Raw genomic sequence first — 13,998 nt, 5'->3', positions numbered from 1 at the left:
AGCATTCAACTTCGAACCAAAGGGGTCACGTCTCGTGGCAGTGGACTCGGGTAAATGTTTTTGGGCTGCTTCAGCCAACCGCGGCGAAGTCCTTCTCTGTTGAGATTCGACAGCTATTGGGGCTGGTGGGGCTGATGAGGCTTGAGGGGGGAGCGACTTTTCTCTCAATGTTGTCCGATTTTGAATTAACTTCGAGTGACACATCATCCTTGTAGGGCAGTACGGGTTCAACTTGGTCTTGGTCCCCAGGGTTCGCCGGTTTTGTAGCGTCGAGATCATCATGCCCTTGCTTGACATGGTTATCTTGTTGAGGACGAGCGGGAGCTGGATCGGTCTCGGTGACAGATTCATGTTGCTGCGGAATATTGTCTATTACTAAGTTAGCGCTGGCTTCGCTCACTTCGACAATTTCTTCCACGGAAGTAGAGTTTCGCTGATTTGAGTGGTCGCCGAGTCCTGCGTGTGGTAGTATCATCGAAGTCTCGGCAGCGCTAGTCTGTTTCTCCTTTTGCAAATTGTCCCTCGTATCACCAGGAGCAGCTCGTGAAGCTTCCGCGGGCGCGTCTCTGACGAGATCAATCTGCTCTGGGCTGCTATCAGCCTTTGGGTCTGATACTGAGTCTGGTATTTGCTCGTCTAAAGAGTCAGGACTGACGCTATCCGGAATGGAATCTCTTTCTAGAATATGTGCGGTAGGAAGCTTCCCGCCGGATGTTGTTCGGTCGTCTCTGCCGTCTCCGATCTTATGATTTCTAGGCGCTTTTGCTGCATCTGAAGATCCTTGTCGCTTGCTGCGTGCAAGCGTCGGTACGATTTCCTCGTCGTCCACGATTTCGTCAGATTCGTCGAGGCCCTGAATTTTTCTATTTGCCTTGATAGCTGCAACGCGCCGGGTCCGTGGCTGAGACAATGCAGCTGGTGCAGGCTTCGCTTTCACGACACGAGCTATTGGGGCTTGGGTCTGGGCTTTGGTTGCCTTGTCTGCTTTTGCCTTATCGGAATGTAGCTGAGTTTGAGCCTTGTTTTTCTTGGTCTTCGGTACGCGAACCTCTTGCTTCTTTGCTGTTTTCGCCGGTTGGCGTGATTGCCTCAGAATTTGAGGTCTTTCCTCGCTATGTGCTAGGTTAACGTCCCAGATAGCATCATTATGCTCATCAACGTTCCTGCCACTCGGACTGTTGGTAGATAAGTCGTGATTTGAACTGTTCATTTTGGGTTTCTTCTCATGAGTTCTCTTTAATCGTGGTGCAGGGCCTATGGATGAAGTGGTAGTGGCAGCTTTTGTTAGCACGGGCGTCGCTTGCTTTTGATCGTTGCACGCCACCCTTGTGGCCTCTAGCTGAGCAGTCGTCGCCTTTATCTTGTTTCTAGAGGACTTGATGGTGGAGTCTGCGCGTGTAGGTGATGGCGCTACATCGTGATTATCAAAAGAAGCCTTCGGGGGCTTCTCGGTAGCGTTTGCTTTCCCCTTGCTTTGTGCGAAGTTTTTTGTAGGCTTTGTCGACTCTTCCATTACAGTCCTTGTCTTCGCCAGAACGGGTGCTTTGATTTTCTTTCTATTCGTGCTAGCCTTGACATCACCAACACCGTTCTTCGTCGAGGCGGCGAGGTCTTCATCTGCCGTCCGTTCCGTACGCGACGCCACGACTCCGTCGACATTACGAAGCTGTCTACTCAGCTTGGTGGGTGAAGCTGTCTTGGCAATTGCTTGCTGAGCGATCAGTTCGAGTTGCCGTTCCAGTTTTGGGGGGTATTGTCTCGTGCAACAATTCTTGGAGACCTTCGCTGACCGTCTTTGACTTTTGGACTAGCATGCTTTTGGGGGGTATTTTCTCGTGCAATAATTCTTGGAGACCTTCGGTGACCGTTTTGGACTTTTGGACTGGTATCATAAAGATTATCATGCTCTCCATCCCGACCTTTTCGGCCATATTCGTTCTCGACTAGCTTAACGGCGGACGAGACTACCTGTTGAGGGAGTTGTGCGCGAGACTCTGGGGCATTCTGAATTGAGCTGAAGCCCGTATGGCGTCGTGACGACCTTGGCAGTCTAGTGTCTGGAGTTTGATCGAAAGGTCTCATGGGTTCTTGCGTCCTGTTACTATGAGCTTGAGAGTAACGGACCCGAGCGCTGGACGAAGCGTTTTCGAGAATACGAGCTTGGATATTTCGGTGTTGACTTTCTTCGTTGCTCAAACCGTCAGTTTCGTCAGTTTGAGAGACGTCGATGCCTTCAATGGCCTGCTGTACCAAACCATCATTCTGTGAAACGCCAAACCCCTCTGCCCCCATCTCCATACCATGATCGACCGTTTGAAGATCTTCATCATGCTCTGCCACCGAACTTGACGACTCTTCTTGAGGCTCGGTAGAAGTACGCTGAGAGGTGTAGACACGCTCAAGCTTTGACCGATCGATCGTGTTCACTGGAATTCTATGAGGAATGATGGCACTGGCTAGGGAAGCGGTTCTCATTAAGATTTGACTGTTGCTTAATGCACGACCAGGCGAAGCAAGTTCGTCGTCTGATAGAATCGGCTCCGAGACGTCAATTGCCCCTGATTGGCTATGTGGCGGAAACGCGTTCGTCCGAACGTTCGTTGGCATGAGCAATCTCCTGAGTGTGTCTGCATCCTTTTCTGAAGCGAACGCAAGTGCCACATGGCGTTCGGCGTGCGTACTGGCGTTGAGGATGCAGTTGGTTGCGCCTCCACCCATCAACTGTATGATCAGTCCAAAAGTAGGGTTTGGTGAGTCTGTGACGAATGCTTCCTCAAAGAAGACATCTATTATAGAGTCGAGTGGCACGTCGATGTAAACTGCCGGTTGAGCGTCGTTTGCTGGCACGATTATGTTGAGCTCTTCGGAGAGGGTGACTAGTATGTCTGCCGCTTCTTCGAGGTCCCATTTCCGGTCTCCGACATAGACAGCTTGAGCGAACATTACGCTCGAAACCCTGCACGAGTTGTTAGCCCAAATGGGGAGATTGTAGAGGCAGTAGCTTACTCCTGCGTTAAAATCTTCTTCAGCAGCAATTCATCGACGAATTCTTCAAACGATGTGACCCATTGACTGTTGTGATGCTGGCTTTTGGGAAAGTTAGAATACACAGTCCCACTCGGCCAAAAGGCATCCGGCGACACGCCAGAGCTCAACATCTCGCGGATCATCGAGCCCGCAAGAAGTTTCAAGACTTGGCAGCTTTCGTGTTCGATGACCTCGCCGAGAAATTGCCTAGAACGGTACGTCAGATATATTGTTAAGAAGGTCCGCTCGAATCACAGCTCACCAGTGTTGCTCTTCAGGTGAATCCGACTGCAGCTTCTCTGTATTTTCGGGGCAGTCTTTGAGAAGTTCCAAAGCAAGTATCCCAAGCTGGTAAGAAGATCAGCTGGAGTGCATCAGGGCGACGAGTAATGCCTACCCATCTTCGAAGCTTGTCGGAGGCATCATGCTTCAGGAAGCCTTTGATAAGTAGGGTCAAGGCAGCTTGTCCCACTGCCATTTTCTTCCCCTGCTTGTGGGCTGCCTGATGTACGGAGTCGTGCTGATCCTGATGCAGAGCTTTCTGTACGTAGTGAGTGACCGTTGGATCACAGGTTGTCGACAAACTTACCGCAAGCAGGCAGAGACCTCGTTGCTGTGCAAGGCATACCTGCGAGTATACGAAGATGCTGCACAAGATAGTAAGGCTAAGTGAGTCTAGGCGCTCGCAAAATGTCGAGTCACGGCACTCAAGTGCGAGCACAATCGCTTGTACCTCCTGCATGTTATACTCTCCTCCAGGGGGCCGAGTCTGTTTGATGGCTTCTGAAGTGTTTGCTGGAAATCTGTTTGTTGCCTCGTCAGCTACTATATGCTCAGTCTGAGAATGCCAACCTACGAGACAACCCTGTCATCTCGATGGTGCGAGGTCTCTAACCAAGATGCGAGCACCATCAGAGGCGGAGCACCCTGGCTGGGCCGAGGGATAGAATTGCTTGACATGGCTGTGACGGATTGATGGTTGAGATGGCTCGTGATGATTCAGTTCAACGGTAGATGAAGGGACAGAGGCTGCAGTTGGCCAATGTGCATGAGATGAAATGAATGTAATGCTGCGCACGCCAGGCTCGACAGAAGAATCACGAATCCCCAATGTCTGAGGTAGAGAAATGGCAGAACGGTGGTTTTGGAGAATGGGACAATTTGGAAAAGAGTACCGTCCCAGGATTGAGAAATTAAGATTGCCCTGATATTTCTACATCTTCGCTTCAATTTCCAGCATTGGGTACGGAGCCAAAAGGAAGGGTTCAAACTTCAAAGCCCATCTCAAATCCTCAGACCTTACAGTGCTAATATCAGTCGTTAAGCCAGGTCCGGAAGGAGGCTGGAAGGAGGGAAGGAGATGATGAGATTGATTGTCACGCTTTCCATTGTGAGCTTTCACGGTCTCACAAGTCAATCGCATCAATTTGGTGCTCAGACAAGGACAGGCTTCATCTATGGTTGCAGTCATCGATTTTGGGAGTCAGCGACTATGGGGATCCTCGACATCTCAGGCTACGGGCACATCAATACTTCTCTGGCAAGGGCTAGCTCCTATGTCTCGCAGCACCTTCCTAGCTACCTCGGGCGGATTTAAGCGTGATCATCGTCGTCCATAGAGGTAGTCGAGGGGGGGTACAGCTCCGTTGTTACCCTTCTTGCAAGGGATAGACATCCCGCTCAACATCGAGCTCCTTGAACACAGATAATGCCATTTCCACGCTTGAAGACGAGGTTGCAATCATGTACTCTTCCCGAAAAGCCTGGATCTCCAGCTGGACATCCGTCACCCTCTTCCCATAGAACCAAATCTCAACACCACCACAAGTCTGACCCCAATCACCTCCAATCTGCGCACTTGCATGCATCTGGCTGGCAGGCAATGGCACCTGGACATTGCGGAACTCCAGATCCTTGAGCCAAGATGCTAGCAGTGCTTCGCCTGTCATCTTGACGTAGGCTTCCTTCAGACACCAGTGTGCGTAGAAGTGCCGTAGCTTGGCTCTGATCTCGTCCTGCTGATTGCCTCGTATTGGCGGTACGAACCCTGCAATGTCCTTGATCTCACGAGCTGAAAACACCATTTCGTAAACATTAGCCCAAGCTTCGAAGCCATCTTTCATTACCGTAGTGTAATCTTTCTCCCAATTCATCTTTACAATATCCACCCCTAGTTTTACCGATTCTCCAGGGCATCCTACTAACGCGACCAGAGAGCCATGGTGGGAGACATTGAACTCTAGGCTCTTGGAGCTCGGGACGAGAGGCTTATAGCATGGCTTCTTGTTCGCACCTTCGCTGACAACAGCCTCAGACCAAGGGACTCGACAGGTATTTGCTATTGCCCGATGTTTGAGAAGGTTGGACCCGAGAGAGAGCTTCGCATCACTCGGTCGATAAAAGCGAAGAGCTCTGGCGCGTTCGCCGTCTGCGAGAAGGCCCAGAGCATGTTGGGCCGCCGTGCCAGTCGCCCAGTGCGCTGTAGATTGAGCGCTTTGGCTTCCTCCAACAGGGGCAGGCCACAGCGGCTCGACGTCAAGGAGCCAGCGAAAGACTTTTGTCTCCTCCATAATAATCACACAAATAGCATCTCATCACTGAGTGCCTGTCGGTAGCATGGAAGATCCTCGAAGGGCGATCAAGTTACTGGAGACCTCATACTTAGAGGCTTCCTTTGAGGCTTCTAGGAAACATCAAGCTGGCTTGGCTCGGCTCGAATTTGTTCCGGCTTGGCATTGTCGAGACTGATACAGTAATCAACAAACAACCGGTGAAGAGGTGACCTTTATTAGACAAATGGTTCGTCTTCCTCACTGTGATTTCTCTATGTACGGGTTTGCTAATCGTATATTTAGCAGATTGCTCAAGTCAATAGTCTGATATGATCAAACATTAACCATGATCACGTCAACAGAGCCTCGGATTGGCGCCTCTGCAGGCGAGCAAGCGGCCATTATCTACAAGAAGATCAGGAAGGTCAGCGCAGCTTCTAACGACTCTTGCACCCGCAGACGCTGGAACGCCCCCCTTCCCTGCCCTTCAGGGCAGCGTAAGGCCCAATCACTACGAGAGCAGCCATTCCGCTTAGACAGTGGTACACCACAAGAACTCGGAGCTGGCCCAGATCATCCAAATACAGTCCTCTACCTCGCATATGGCTCGAACCTCTGCGCGCAGACCTTCCAAGGAAACCGTGGAATACGGCCCTTATCCCAAAGCAACGTTGTGGTACCAGAACTAGTCATGACCTTCGACCTCGCTGGCCTGCCCTACGTTGAACCCTGCTTTGCAAACACCAAATATCGCCATGTCTCCCCTCCTACCTCTACCTCAGAGAAGTCCCACCTTATCCCAAAGAAAACGCCAAGATACCACAAGAATCGCTGGAAGAAGGGTCTTGTTGGCGTCGTTTACGAAGTAACAAAAGAGGATTATGCCCACATAATAGCTACCGAAGGTGGAGGTGCTTCGTACCAAGACGTCCTTGTCGACTGCTACGAGCTCCCTCATAACGAAGACATAGTGCCCGAGTTTCCAGCCTCCCATGCTTTCAAAGCGCACACGCTCTACTCTCCCATCCTACCTCCAGGCGAACCACCGGAAAAAGGCGGACGCTTCTCACGTCCAGATCCAGATTATGCGCAAGCATCAGTGCGATACCTGAAGCTGATCACCGATGGTGCGGACGAGCATGCTCTGCCTGGGGAATACAAAGACTATCTACACCAGCTACGGCCGTATAGAATGACGACGCAAAAGCAAATGCTTGGAGGCTGGATCTTCAGCATGATATGGCTACCACTGATCAAGGCTGTGTTCGGGTTGAACAGTACTTTTTCTGACGAGAACGGGAAGGCGCCAGCATGGTTGGTGGCAGTGACAGGCGCGATATTCCAGGGGATGTGGACGAGCTATGACGGAGTCTTCTTCAAATTGTTCGGGGATGGGGAAAGGACCGGTGATGAGGATGAAGACGAAGGCGATGGGACTGTGCGGGTAGGGTCTTCAACAAAGTACGACGCCGTCGGTGAGAAAGGCAAGGGTGGATACGAAGACGTTTGAGAGCATCTGTGAAGAGACTTGGGACGCGCGGGCAAAAGAAATCGTGGAGCATGATGCATCCTGTTTTGTACCACGAACGTCCATATATGAAGACCTTGACCTAAACCAATCTAAGCACACAAACACTTGGTTTTTCCACCCTGACAATCCCCCCATCATAGAGCTCAACACGCCACGCAGCAACCGCATTCCCACAATCCAGAAACTGTAGAAAAAGAAGAAACCCCCCCGGCCCCTCCCCCTTACCCAAAAACCTCCCAACGAATCACACCAGAGGACGAGATTCGCCGAAGCCACCTGCTAATGCAACGTAGGCCTCGAAGCGCAGCGGGTGCGGAGTCCGAATATTGAGGAGAGAGGGAGGAGAGGAGAGGAGAGGAGAGAAGAGAGAAGAGAGAAGAGAAGAGAAGAGAAGAGGGAGAGGGAGAGGAGAAGAGAGAAGAGAAGAAAGAAGAGAAGGAAGAGAAGGAAGGGAGAGGAGAGGAGAGGAGAGAAGGGAGAGAAGAAAGAGAGAGAAAAAAGAGGAAGAGAAGAGAGAGAAGAGGAAGAAGAGAGGCATTGACCCTCCTGCTCGAGTTGCGCCGATATGGAATGGTGGTGTTGGATTGGTGGGAGGTTTGGAAGAGGAAGGAGACGGGTGGATGGATGGATGGATGGATGGATGGATGGATGAATGGACGAGAAAAAGAAAGAAAGCCAGCCTTTCAGTATGTTGTAGACCCCCGCATTCATCATCACGGAGCCAAAACCCTCGTCGTCAAAAGCGTCGTCGTGAGTTCCACATACATACATCTTTCCCACCCTCCCTATCTCTCGATCGATCATTCAGAGAAAAACGAATCTCCCATCCCACCCTCAACCCCATCCATCCATCCATCTTCCTCTTCCGACGCCAAGGTCCGAGCCAGCAAGCTGCTTCATCTGTGCCCAGCCGAATCTGTCCATCGCGGCCATGCCCACGATGCGGATCCTCTTGTCCAGACAGATAGATAAATAAATAAAAAAGGCCACTGCGAGAGCGGTCATGAGAGAGTGTTCCAAACATGTCGATCGGAGAGCGAAGGAAGACAGAGGTCCAAGAATGCCTGCTACCGTGGCCTTGCACCGGATCCGTTGCCGATCGTGGGGATTGGAGATGGGGTTTTGGGTCAATGTTCGGATTGCGAGGTCAGGACGGCAAAGTTCCTAGTGTCGCGGACTCGATCGGGAGACGTAGCGATGCGTTCGTTGCCCGTGTGGAATTTTGATGACTGTAGTGTTCTGAAAAATGCTGGTATGGGGCAACTGTAGTGAAGTCAGACTTAGACTGCGAGAGCGTGTGAGCACAATGTGGTCTTTTGTCGATAAGCATTCTGTGTAGGTGGTGTAGACTTGTAGGCATGTCGTGTTCCTTTGTATGGTTCCTTGACATGGTTTGTGTCTGGAGAAGCGGGATGTTTGAGTCCTAAAATTGAGTAGGAATGGCTAGCGACAATTTACATCGTACCGAGACACGGTGATGCTGCTTTGAACACCATCAAAGAATCAGGCGTCTCAAGCTGTCATCCAGTGGTGTGCTCATGGTGGTCTCCGGTGGCAGAGGAAAGACCATGTTGCCAGCCGAACTTTGCAATGGCAGCGATGACCCTAAGGCCATTATTCAGTAAGAAACTGGAGGATTCTGAAATTTATTCCCCTGGTTCGTTCGAGGCAGCGAACACCACGGACAAGGTTGGGCGCAATATTGTCATGGCAGATAGGATGCTTAGATGGGAAGACGATCAAGGCAACATCGATTCGACCTGCAGGTGAGGGGCTGGGCGCTCGAGGAAATGCAACGATGCGAGCAGACAGCCTAGCAACATTCACCCGAGGACGGCTCCGTATGCCAGACACTACCAGCGAATGGCTTGGCTTGGCTTTGAGGGATTTTCGAGAACAAGAGCGATTCTTCTAGATAAATAGGGAACTGGTTGGTGCGTAAGATTGGATCTTTACTCCGTAAACGTTGCTGGAAAAGAAACGTGTACCCATGCAAGCCGGTGGCCAGAAATGCAGGAAACCACATCGAGAGTAACGGTCATGATCGGAGAAGCACATTCTAGACCACTTCGCCTCTGCATTCGTCTGCTTCTCCGGTGTCAGCAAGCAGGTGGTGGCTAAAAGGATGCTCTTAAGCACCCAATGAGGGATTAAAATGTGGGGGTCTTCTTGTTGGAACTCATGCTGGAATTGTGGAGTAGCGCCTAGGACTTGACCTGCATCATGGGCTAGCTTGCTAGTCGATTTTACGATTCTCTTCCTCTGACATTTTGGGAAGGATGCAGCGACGACGGAGAATTCGGAACCTCAGATGAAAAAAGCGATGCAGACATTCAGTGGCCTGCATCAGGCGTCCGAATCATTATTGCAGTAGATCCTTCGAGACTCCCATTTTCAGTTTGACCCGAGAGATCTAGAGATAGATTTTCGTTGACGCCCGTAGAAGAGCTGTAAGGCGACTGGAGAGCTTTCGGTGACAGAGCATCGACCTCACGCTTGGTGTGCTGATTGTGTGGAATCATTACAATCGCAGAAGATCGCTTGGGTCCCGGAGAGGCATCCCTATCGCGCCATAGCTCTGCGTTCAGATCCTGGAAACTCGTTACATGAAACGTTGGTATGTCACAAGCATGATCACGTTGAGGATTCTGTAGATGCTAGGCAGATGGCCGAATGAAGTGATTGAAAGTGGGGTGGACCGCATGTAGCATTAATGAAACTCGATACCCCAGTTCCAGCTACCTATCGAAGCCGTGAAAAGAAGCATGACAAATCTGGAACATGAGAAACCGCATGGAGTGCCGGAGAGTATCTGTGATCGCATCTTTCCGAGCTGTGAACCAAGCTTTTGCTTTTGGGACTGCGCACTCTCCTTTGGGCCGAAGGGGCCATGGGAGTGTGGGAGGCGTAAGCGTAAAAGTAAAAGAAGTATATGCGATCCAACGTCCAACCCCCCAAACCTCCATTCTGCTTGTCAGAAGATCGGCAGGGAGAGATCAAAATTCCGAGATCCAGACACTCGGTTGATGGCACCAGAGAAGCCAATGAGACTGAACACGCATACATTGAATCTTGGCATGCATCTGTTCACAATCATTTTGAGCAAGCGCAGCAGACAGGGCTGTCGGTGACCAAGCATCTGCTACGATGGAGCGATGGAGGATGGGACGAAAAGTGATGTGGTGAATTGCTTGGTCGAGATTATGGTACGGTAGGTAGGTAGTGCAGGAAGGTTAGCCCGACCTACCTGCAGCTTGCGCGTGGGGGTAAGATGGTGTGGGAGTCGGAACGAGGCTGGGAGGCTGCATGGCTGCATCGGTTGCAGCCAAAGGGGTGAAGGCTAAACTTGACCAATCTGCCATCTCCCACTCTCAGTCCCACTACTGGCGCGCGTTAATGCGCTGACAACGTTTCGATAATCGCCCTGTTATCGGCTTTCGATTCCTATGGCATCCTTTCTTCCTCGACGCCAGGCCTTCCGTGGGCACTCGCTTTTGCGAACCTCTGAGGTAGGGCATGGCATGGACATTGATAGCACCGCTTTTCTTCCAGAGCTCCTCGTTTTGTTCTCCATGACCTATTCTTCCACACCAAGAGGCCCTCTCAATAGAGCTAGGTACTTTAGTCTGGAAGAATTCGACGATGCAGCTGATGCACGACACCACCATCCTTGCCTTCTCGGCAGCCTGCTGCTTGAAGAATTGGTCGCGCTACAGCGCTGACAATGGAGGTAGTGGTTGATTGGAGGTGAGGCGCAGAGAAGGAATTCTAGCGTTGCGACCAGTGCAATAAAGTACTTCTAGCGTACTTCTGGAGCATTTCCCGATCGAGGCAATGCAGTGGGGTAAGCTGAGGATCGAGGTGAGCCGGGATGTTGATTGCTCCAAGGTGCGCGATGGCTGGAGGCAGGCGGCTAGGCCAAGCTACTGAGCTCACTCATGTTGAAGCGGCTATATCAGCTCAAGTCAGATGTCTGCGCTTCTACCCTTCGGGTATGCTACCGATCCACGGTTAAAGTTGCACCCTCAACGCCTGGCTAGGTACCTAGCATGAACTCCAAGCTTACCCTTAAACTTGACGAGACTTGCTGATCATGTGCATCTCGTAAAATAATGCGAGGCCCGATGGACGCGACCAGGCGCTGCAAAGGATGCACTGGACTGGTATGCACGCCTTGCGACTCGCGCATTCGACCAGAGTTCAAGTAGCGCGCCGGCAGATACCAGTCATGCACTCACACCTTCTCGCGGTTCCAATGGACATGGTAGATTGATCCCTGCTTGCCGTCCACATATCTCCTACCAGGCGTGTTTCGTCTTTGCCCCATGGGTCTCCACATTACCCCAATGTGGGTATTCAGGCAAGAGAGTCCTCGCGTGCGTCGAATTGATATAAGAAGCCTCTCCCATTCCCCACAACATTCGTAGTTCAAACCGCTCTTCTCTCTCTCTCTCTCTCTCTCTCCCTCTCCTACACCTCCCCCTTCCAGACTTTACTCCGACTCTGCTTCTCCAAAGCCAAGCAGGGTACCAGTCTGTTCATTGGTCCACAAAGCATCTGACACCTCGACGCACTCCGGATAGTCGTCGCCATGGATATTATTCCCAGGTCCAATGTGGTTCACAAACTTGAGAAGCGTAGCCTTCTCATCGCGATCAATTGTATTGCTGGTCTTTCCATCTTCTTCTTCGGATATGATCAGGGTATGATGGGTGGTGTCAACGGTGCGGTTGACTACTATGACACTACCATGAAATTCGGTCACCAGGATCCCAAAACAGGTGCCCCAGTCATCGACAACACCCTTCTCCAAGGTGGCATTGTTTCCATCTACTATCTCGGTACTCTCATCGGCTGTCTCATTGGTGGTTGGTTTGGTGACCGTTATGGCCGTATCAAGACAATCGGACTCGGAGCTGGTTGGGCCGTCCTCGGTGCTACTCTTCAAACATCGGCTCAGAACCACACTTGGATGATCTGTGCCCGTCTCGTCAATGGATGGGGTACAGGAATGCTCAACGCCATTGTTCCGGTTTGGGCCACCGAGACTGCCGAACACAAATCGCGTGGACAATTCGTCGCCATCGAATTCACGCTGAACATCTTTGGTGTCGTCGTTGCTTACTGGATCGAATAGTGAGTGTATTGCAAACTCATGCAATGTCTGAACTGGTTGTTAACTCTCTTTCAGTGGCGCCAACTTCTACAAAGGTGGAACTGGACAATTCACTTGGAGATTCCCAATCGCTTTCCAGATCGCCCCATTGCTTCTCCTCTTCGCCATCTGCTGGCTCTTCCCCGAGTCACCTCGTTGGCTCGTCAAAGTCGGTCGAGAGGAAGAGGCCCGTTATATTCTCGGAAGACTCCGTGGTGAGACGGGTGAAGATGCGGGCAAGGCAGAGGCCGAATTCCAGGATATCCGCAACATTGCCGAGCTCGAACGCAAGACCGCCAAGGCCCAATCTTACATTTCCATGCTTTTCGGTATCGGCTCCGGCAAGCTTCATACTGGTCGCCGTGTTCAATTGGTCATCTGGCTCCAAATCATGCAAGAGTGGATCGGTATTGCCGGTGTGACTATTTTCGCTCCCACCATTTTCCGTACCGCTGGTATTGCCAATGCACAGGTGCAATGGATTTCGGGATTGAACACCATCACATACATGGTAAGCTTCCCCTTGCGAAACTTCCCCTTGCGTGTGATGTTTGCTCGGGATACTGATCATCTCTAGTTCGCTACCCTCATTTGTGTCTTCACCCTCGATAGAATTGGTCGTCGCTGGACCTTGTACTGGGGCTCAGTCGTCCAAGGTATCTCTATGTTCCTCGCTGGCGGTTTGTCGACTGCTGGCCTTCAACACCCAGCTGGCTCTGCTCTCGCTAGAGGCTACAGCTCCGGTGCCGTTGCTATGATCTTCCTCTTTACGGCTACTTTCGGCGCCACCTGGCTCACTGTCCCATGGCTCTACCCAGCTGAGATCTTCCCGTTGGAGGTCCGTGCCAAGGGTAACGCCTGGGGTGTCGTTGGCTGGTCTATTGGTAATGGCTGGCTCACACTTCTGCTGCCCGTCATATTCAAGGCCCTCGAGCAAAAGACTTACTACATCTTCGGTGTTGCCAACATCATCACGCTGCCCATGGTCTACTGCTTGTATCCCGAGTCCAACCAGCGCACTCTTGAGGAGATGAATCTTCTCTTTGCCTCTGATAGCATCTGGAATTGGGAAGCTGAAAAGAACTTCGCTATCCTCAAGGAGCAAAACCCCGAGCTCGTCCAAGCTGCCCAACGTGGCCAGTCAGTCATTGACCCTGAGACTGGCCTTTCCAAGTCTGGACGACAAGGCAGCGTTTCCAGGAACATGAGCTTGGATGTCAATGCCCTTACCCACCACGAAGACGCCTACGAGGAGAAGCAGACCTTTAAGCATGGATAGAGGTGCAGAGGCTCGATGATGTTGATGAAGACTGTTGACTTAAGTCGACTCAGCAAGGTGCTTTGTTTTGGCGGGGATGGAGCTGGAGGGTTGTTGACATTACTTGATCGCTTGTTTATAGACATTTTGAGAATATCTAGCAACACATCATCTGTTATGATTACCATTGGGCCCCGTATTACTCTGAGCAGCGAATTTTATCAAGTGAACGCATCCGTTTCCACAACAATGGCTTGCCAGCAATAGCAAGCAATGAGATTGCATAGTCAACTCCAACTCTTGGAAGGCTCGGAAGGCTCGGAAGGCTCGGAGGGGAGATCTTAACGCCGAGGCTAAAACTTGCGGATCAAACGGCGGGCCGAACCGTTCAAATGAAGTACCTTACTTAGGTACCTTAAAAGTGAGCTTTGACAAAATCGCGTACAGAAGTTCACCCTCACCCTTAGACTCTTAT

At 51.2% G+C, this 13,998-nt stretch overlaps 5 protein-coding genes across 5 annotated transcripts; 2 read left to right on the top strand and 3 right to left on the bottom strand.

The window, feature by feature from the left end:
• Positions 1-70: 70 nt before the first annotated feature.
• HO173_009455 (uncharacterized protein) lies at positions 71-1,513 on the bottom strand (the record flags this gene model as incomplete). Its single annotated transcript, XM_037311345.1, has 1 exon — positions 71-1,513. The coding sequence occupies one exon, from the start codon at positions 1,511-1,513 to the stop codon at positions 71-73; it is 1,443 nt and encodes a 480-aa protein (XP_037161779.1).
• A 206-nt stretch (positions 1,514-1,719) lies between these two features.
• Positions 1,720-3,987, bottom strand: HO173_009454 (uncharacterized protein; the record flags this gene model as incomplete). Its single annotated transcript, XM_037311344.1, has 6 exons — positions 1,720-2,956; positions 3,007-3,234; positions 3,290-3,375; positions 3,425-3,568; positions 3,617-3,830; positions 3,884-3,987. The coding sequence occupies 6 exons, from the start codon at positions 3,985-3,987 to the stop codon at positions 1,720-1,722; spliced, it is 2,013 nt and encodes a 670-aa protein (XP_037161778.1).
• A 689-nt stretch (positions 3,988-4,676) lies between these two features.
• HO173_009453 (uncharacterized protein) lies at positions 4,677-5,597 on the bottom strand (the record flags this gene model as incomplete). Its single annotated transcript, XM_037311343.1, has 1 exon — positions 4,677-5,597. The coding sequence occupies one exon, from the start codon at positions 5,595-5,597 to the stop codon at positions 4,677-4,679; it is 921 nt and encodes a 306-aa protein (XP_037161777.1).
• Positions 5,598-5,925: 328 nt separating this feature from the next.
• Positions 5,926-7,089, top strand: HO173_009452 (uncharacterized protein; the record flags this gene model as incomplete). The annotated part of the gene is made up of 1 exon (XM_037311342.1): positions 5,926-7,089. The coding sequence occupies one exon, from the start codon at positions 5,926-5,928 to the stop codon at positions 7,087-7,089; it is 1,164 nt and encodes a 387-aa protein (XP_037161776.1).
• Positions 7,090-11,701: 4,612 nt separating this feature from the next.
• Positions 11,702-13,544, top strand: HO173_009451 (uncharacterized protein; the record flags this gene model as incomplete). The annotated part of the gene is made up of 3 exons (XM_037311341.1): positions 11,702-12,246; positions 12,302-12,776; positions 12,843-13,544. 3 exons carry the CDS (start codon positions 11,702-11,704, stop codon positions 13,542-13,544), a joined length of 1,722 nt encoding a protein of 573 aa, XP_037161775.1.
• Positions 13,545-13,998: the final 454 nt, after the last annotated feature.

This window comes from Letharia columbiana (assembly GCF_014066305.1).
Source record: "Letharia columbiana isolate WasteWater2 chromosome Unknown Sc0000040_s0, whole genome shotgun sequence".
Classification (NCBI taxonomy): Eukaryota; Fungi; Ascomycota; class Lecanoromycetes; order Lecanorales; family Parmeliaceae; genus Letharia; species Letharia columbiana.
The sequence above is the reverse complement of the archived record's forward strand: the minus strand, read 5'-3'. Positions and strand labels throughout refer to the sequence as shown.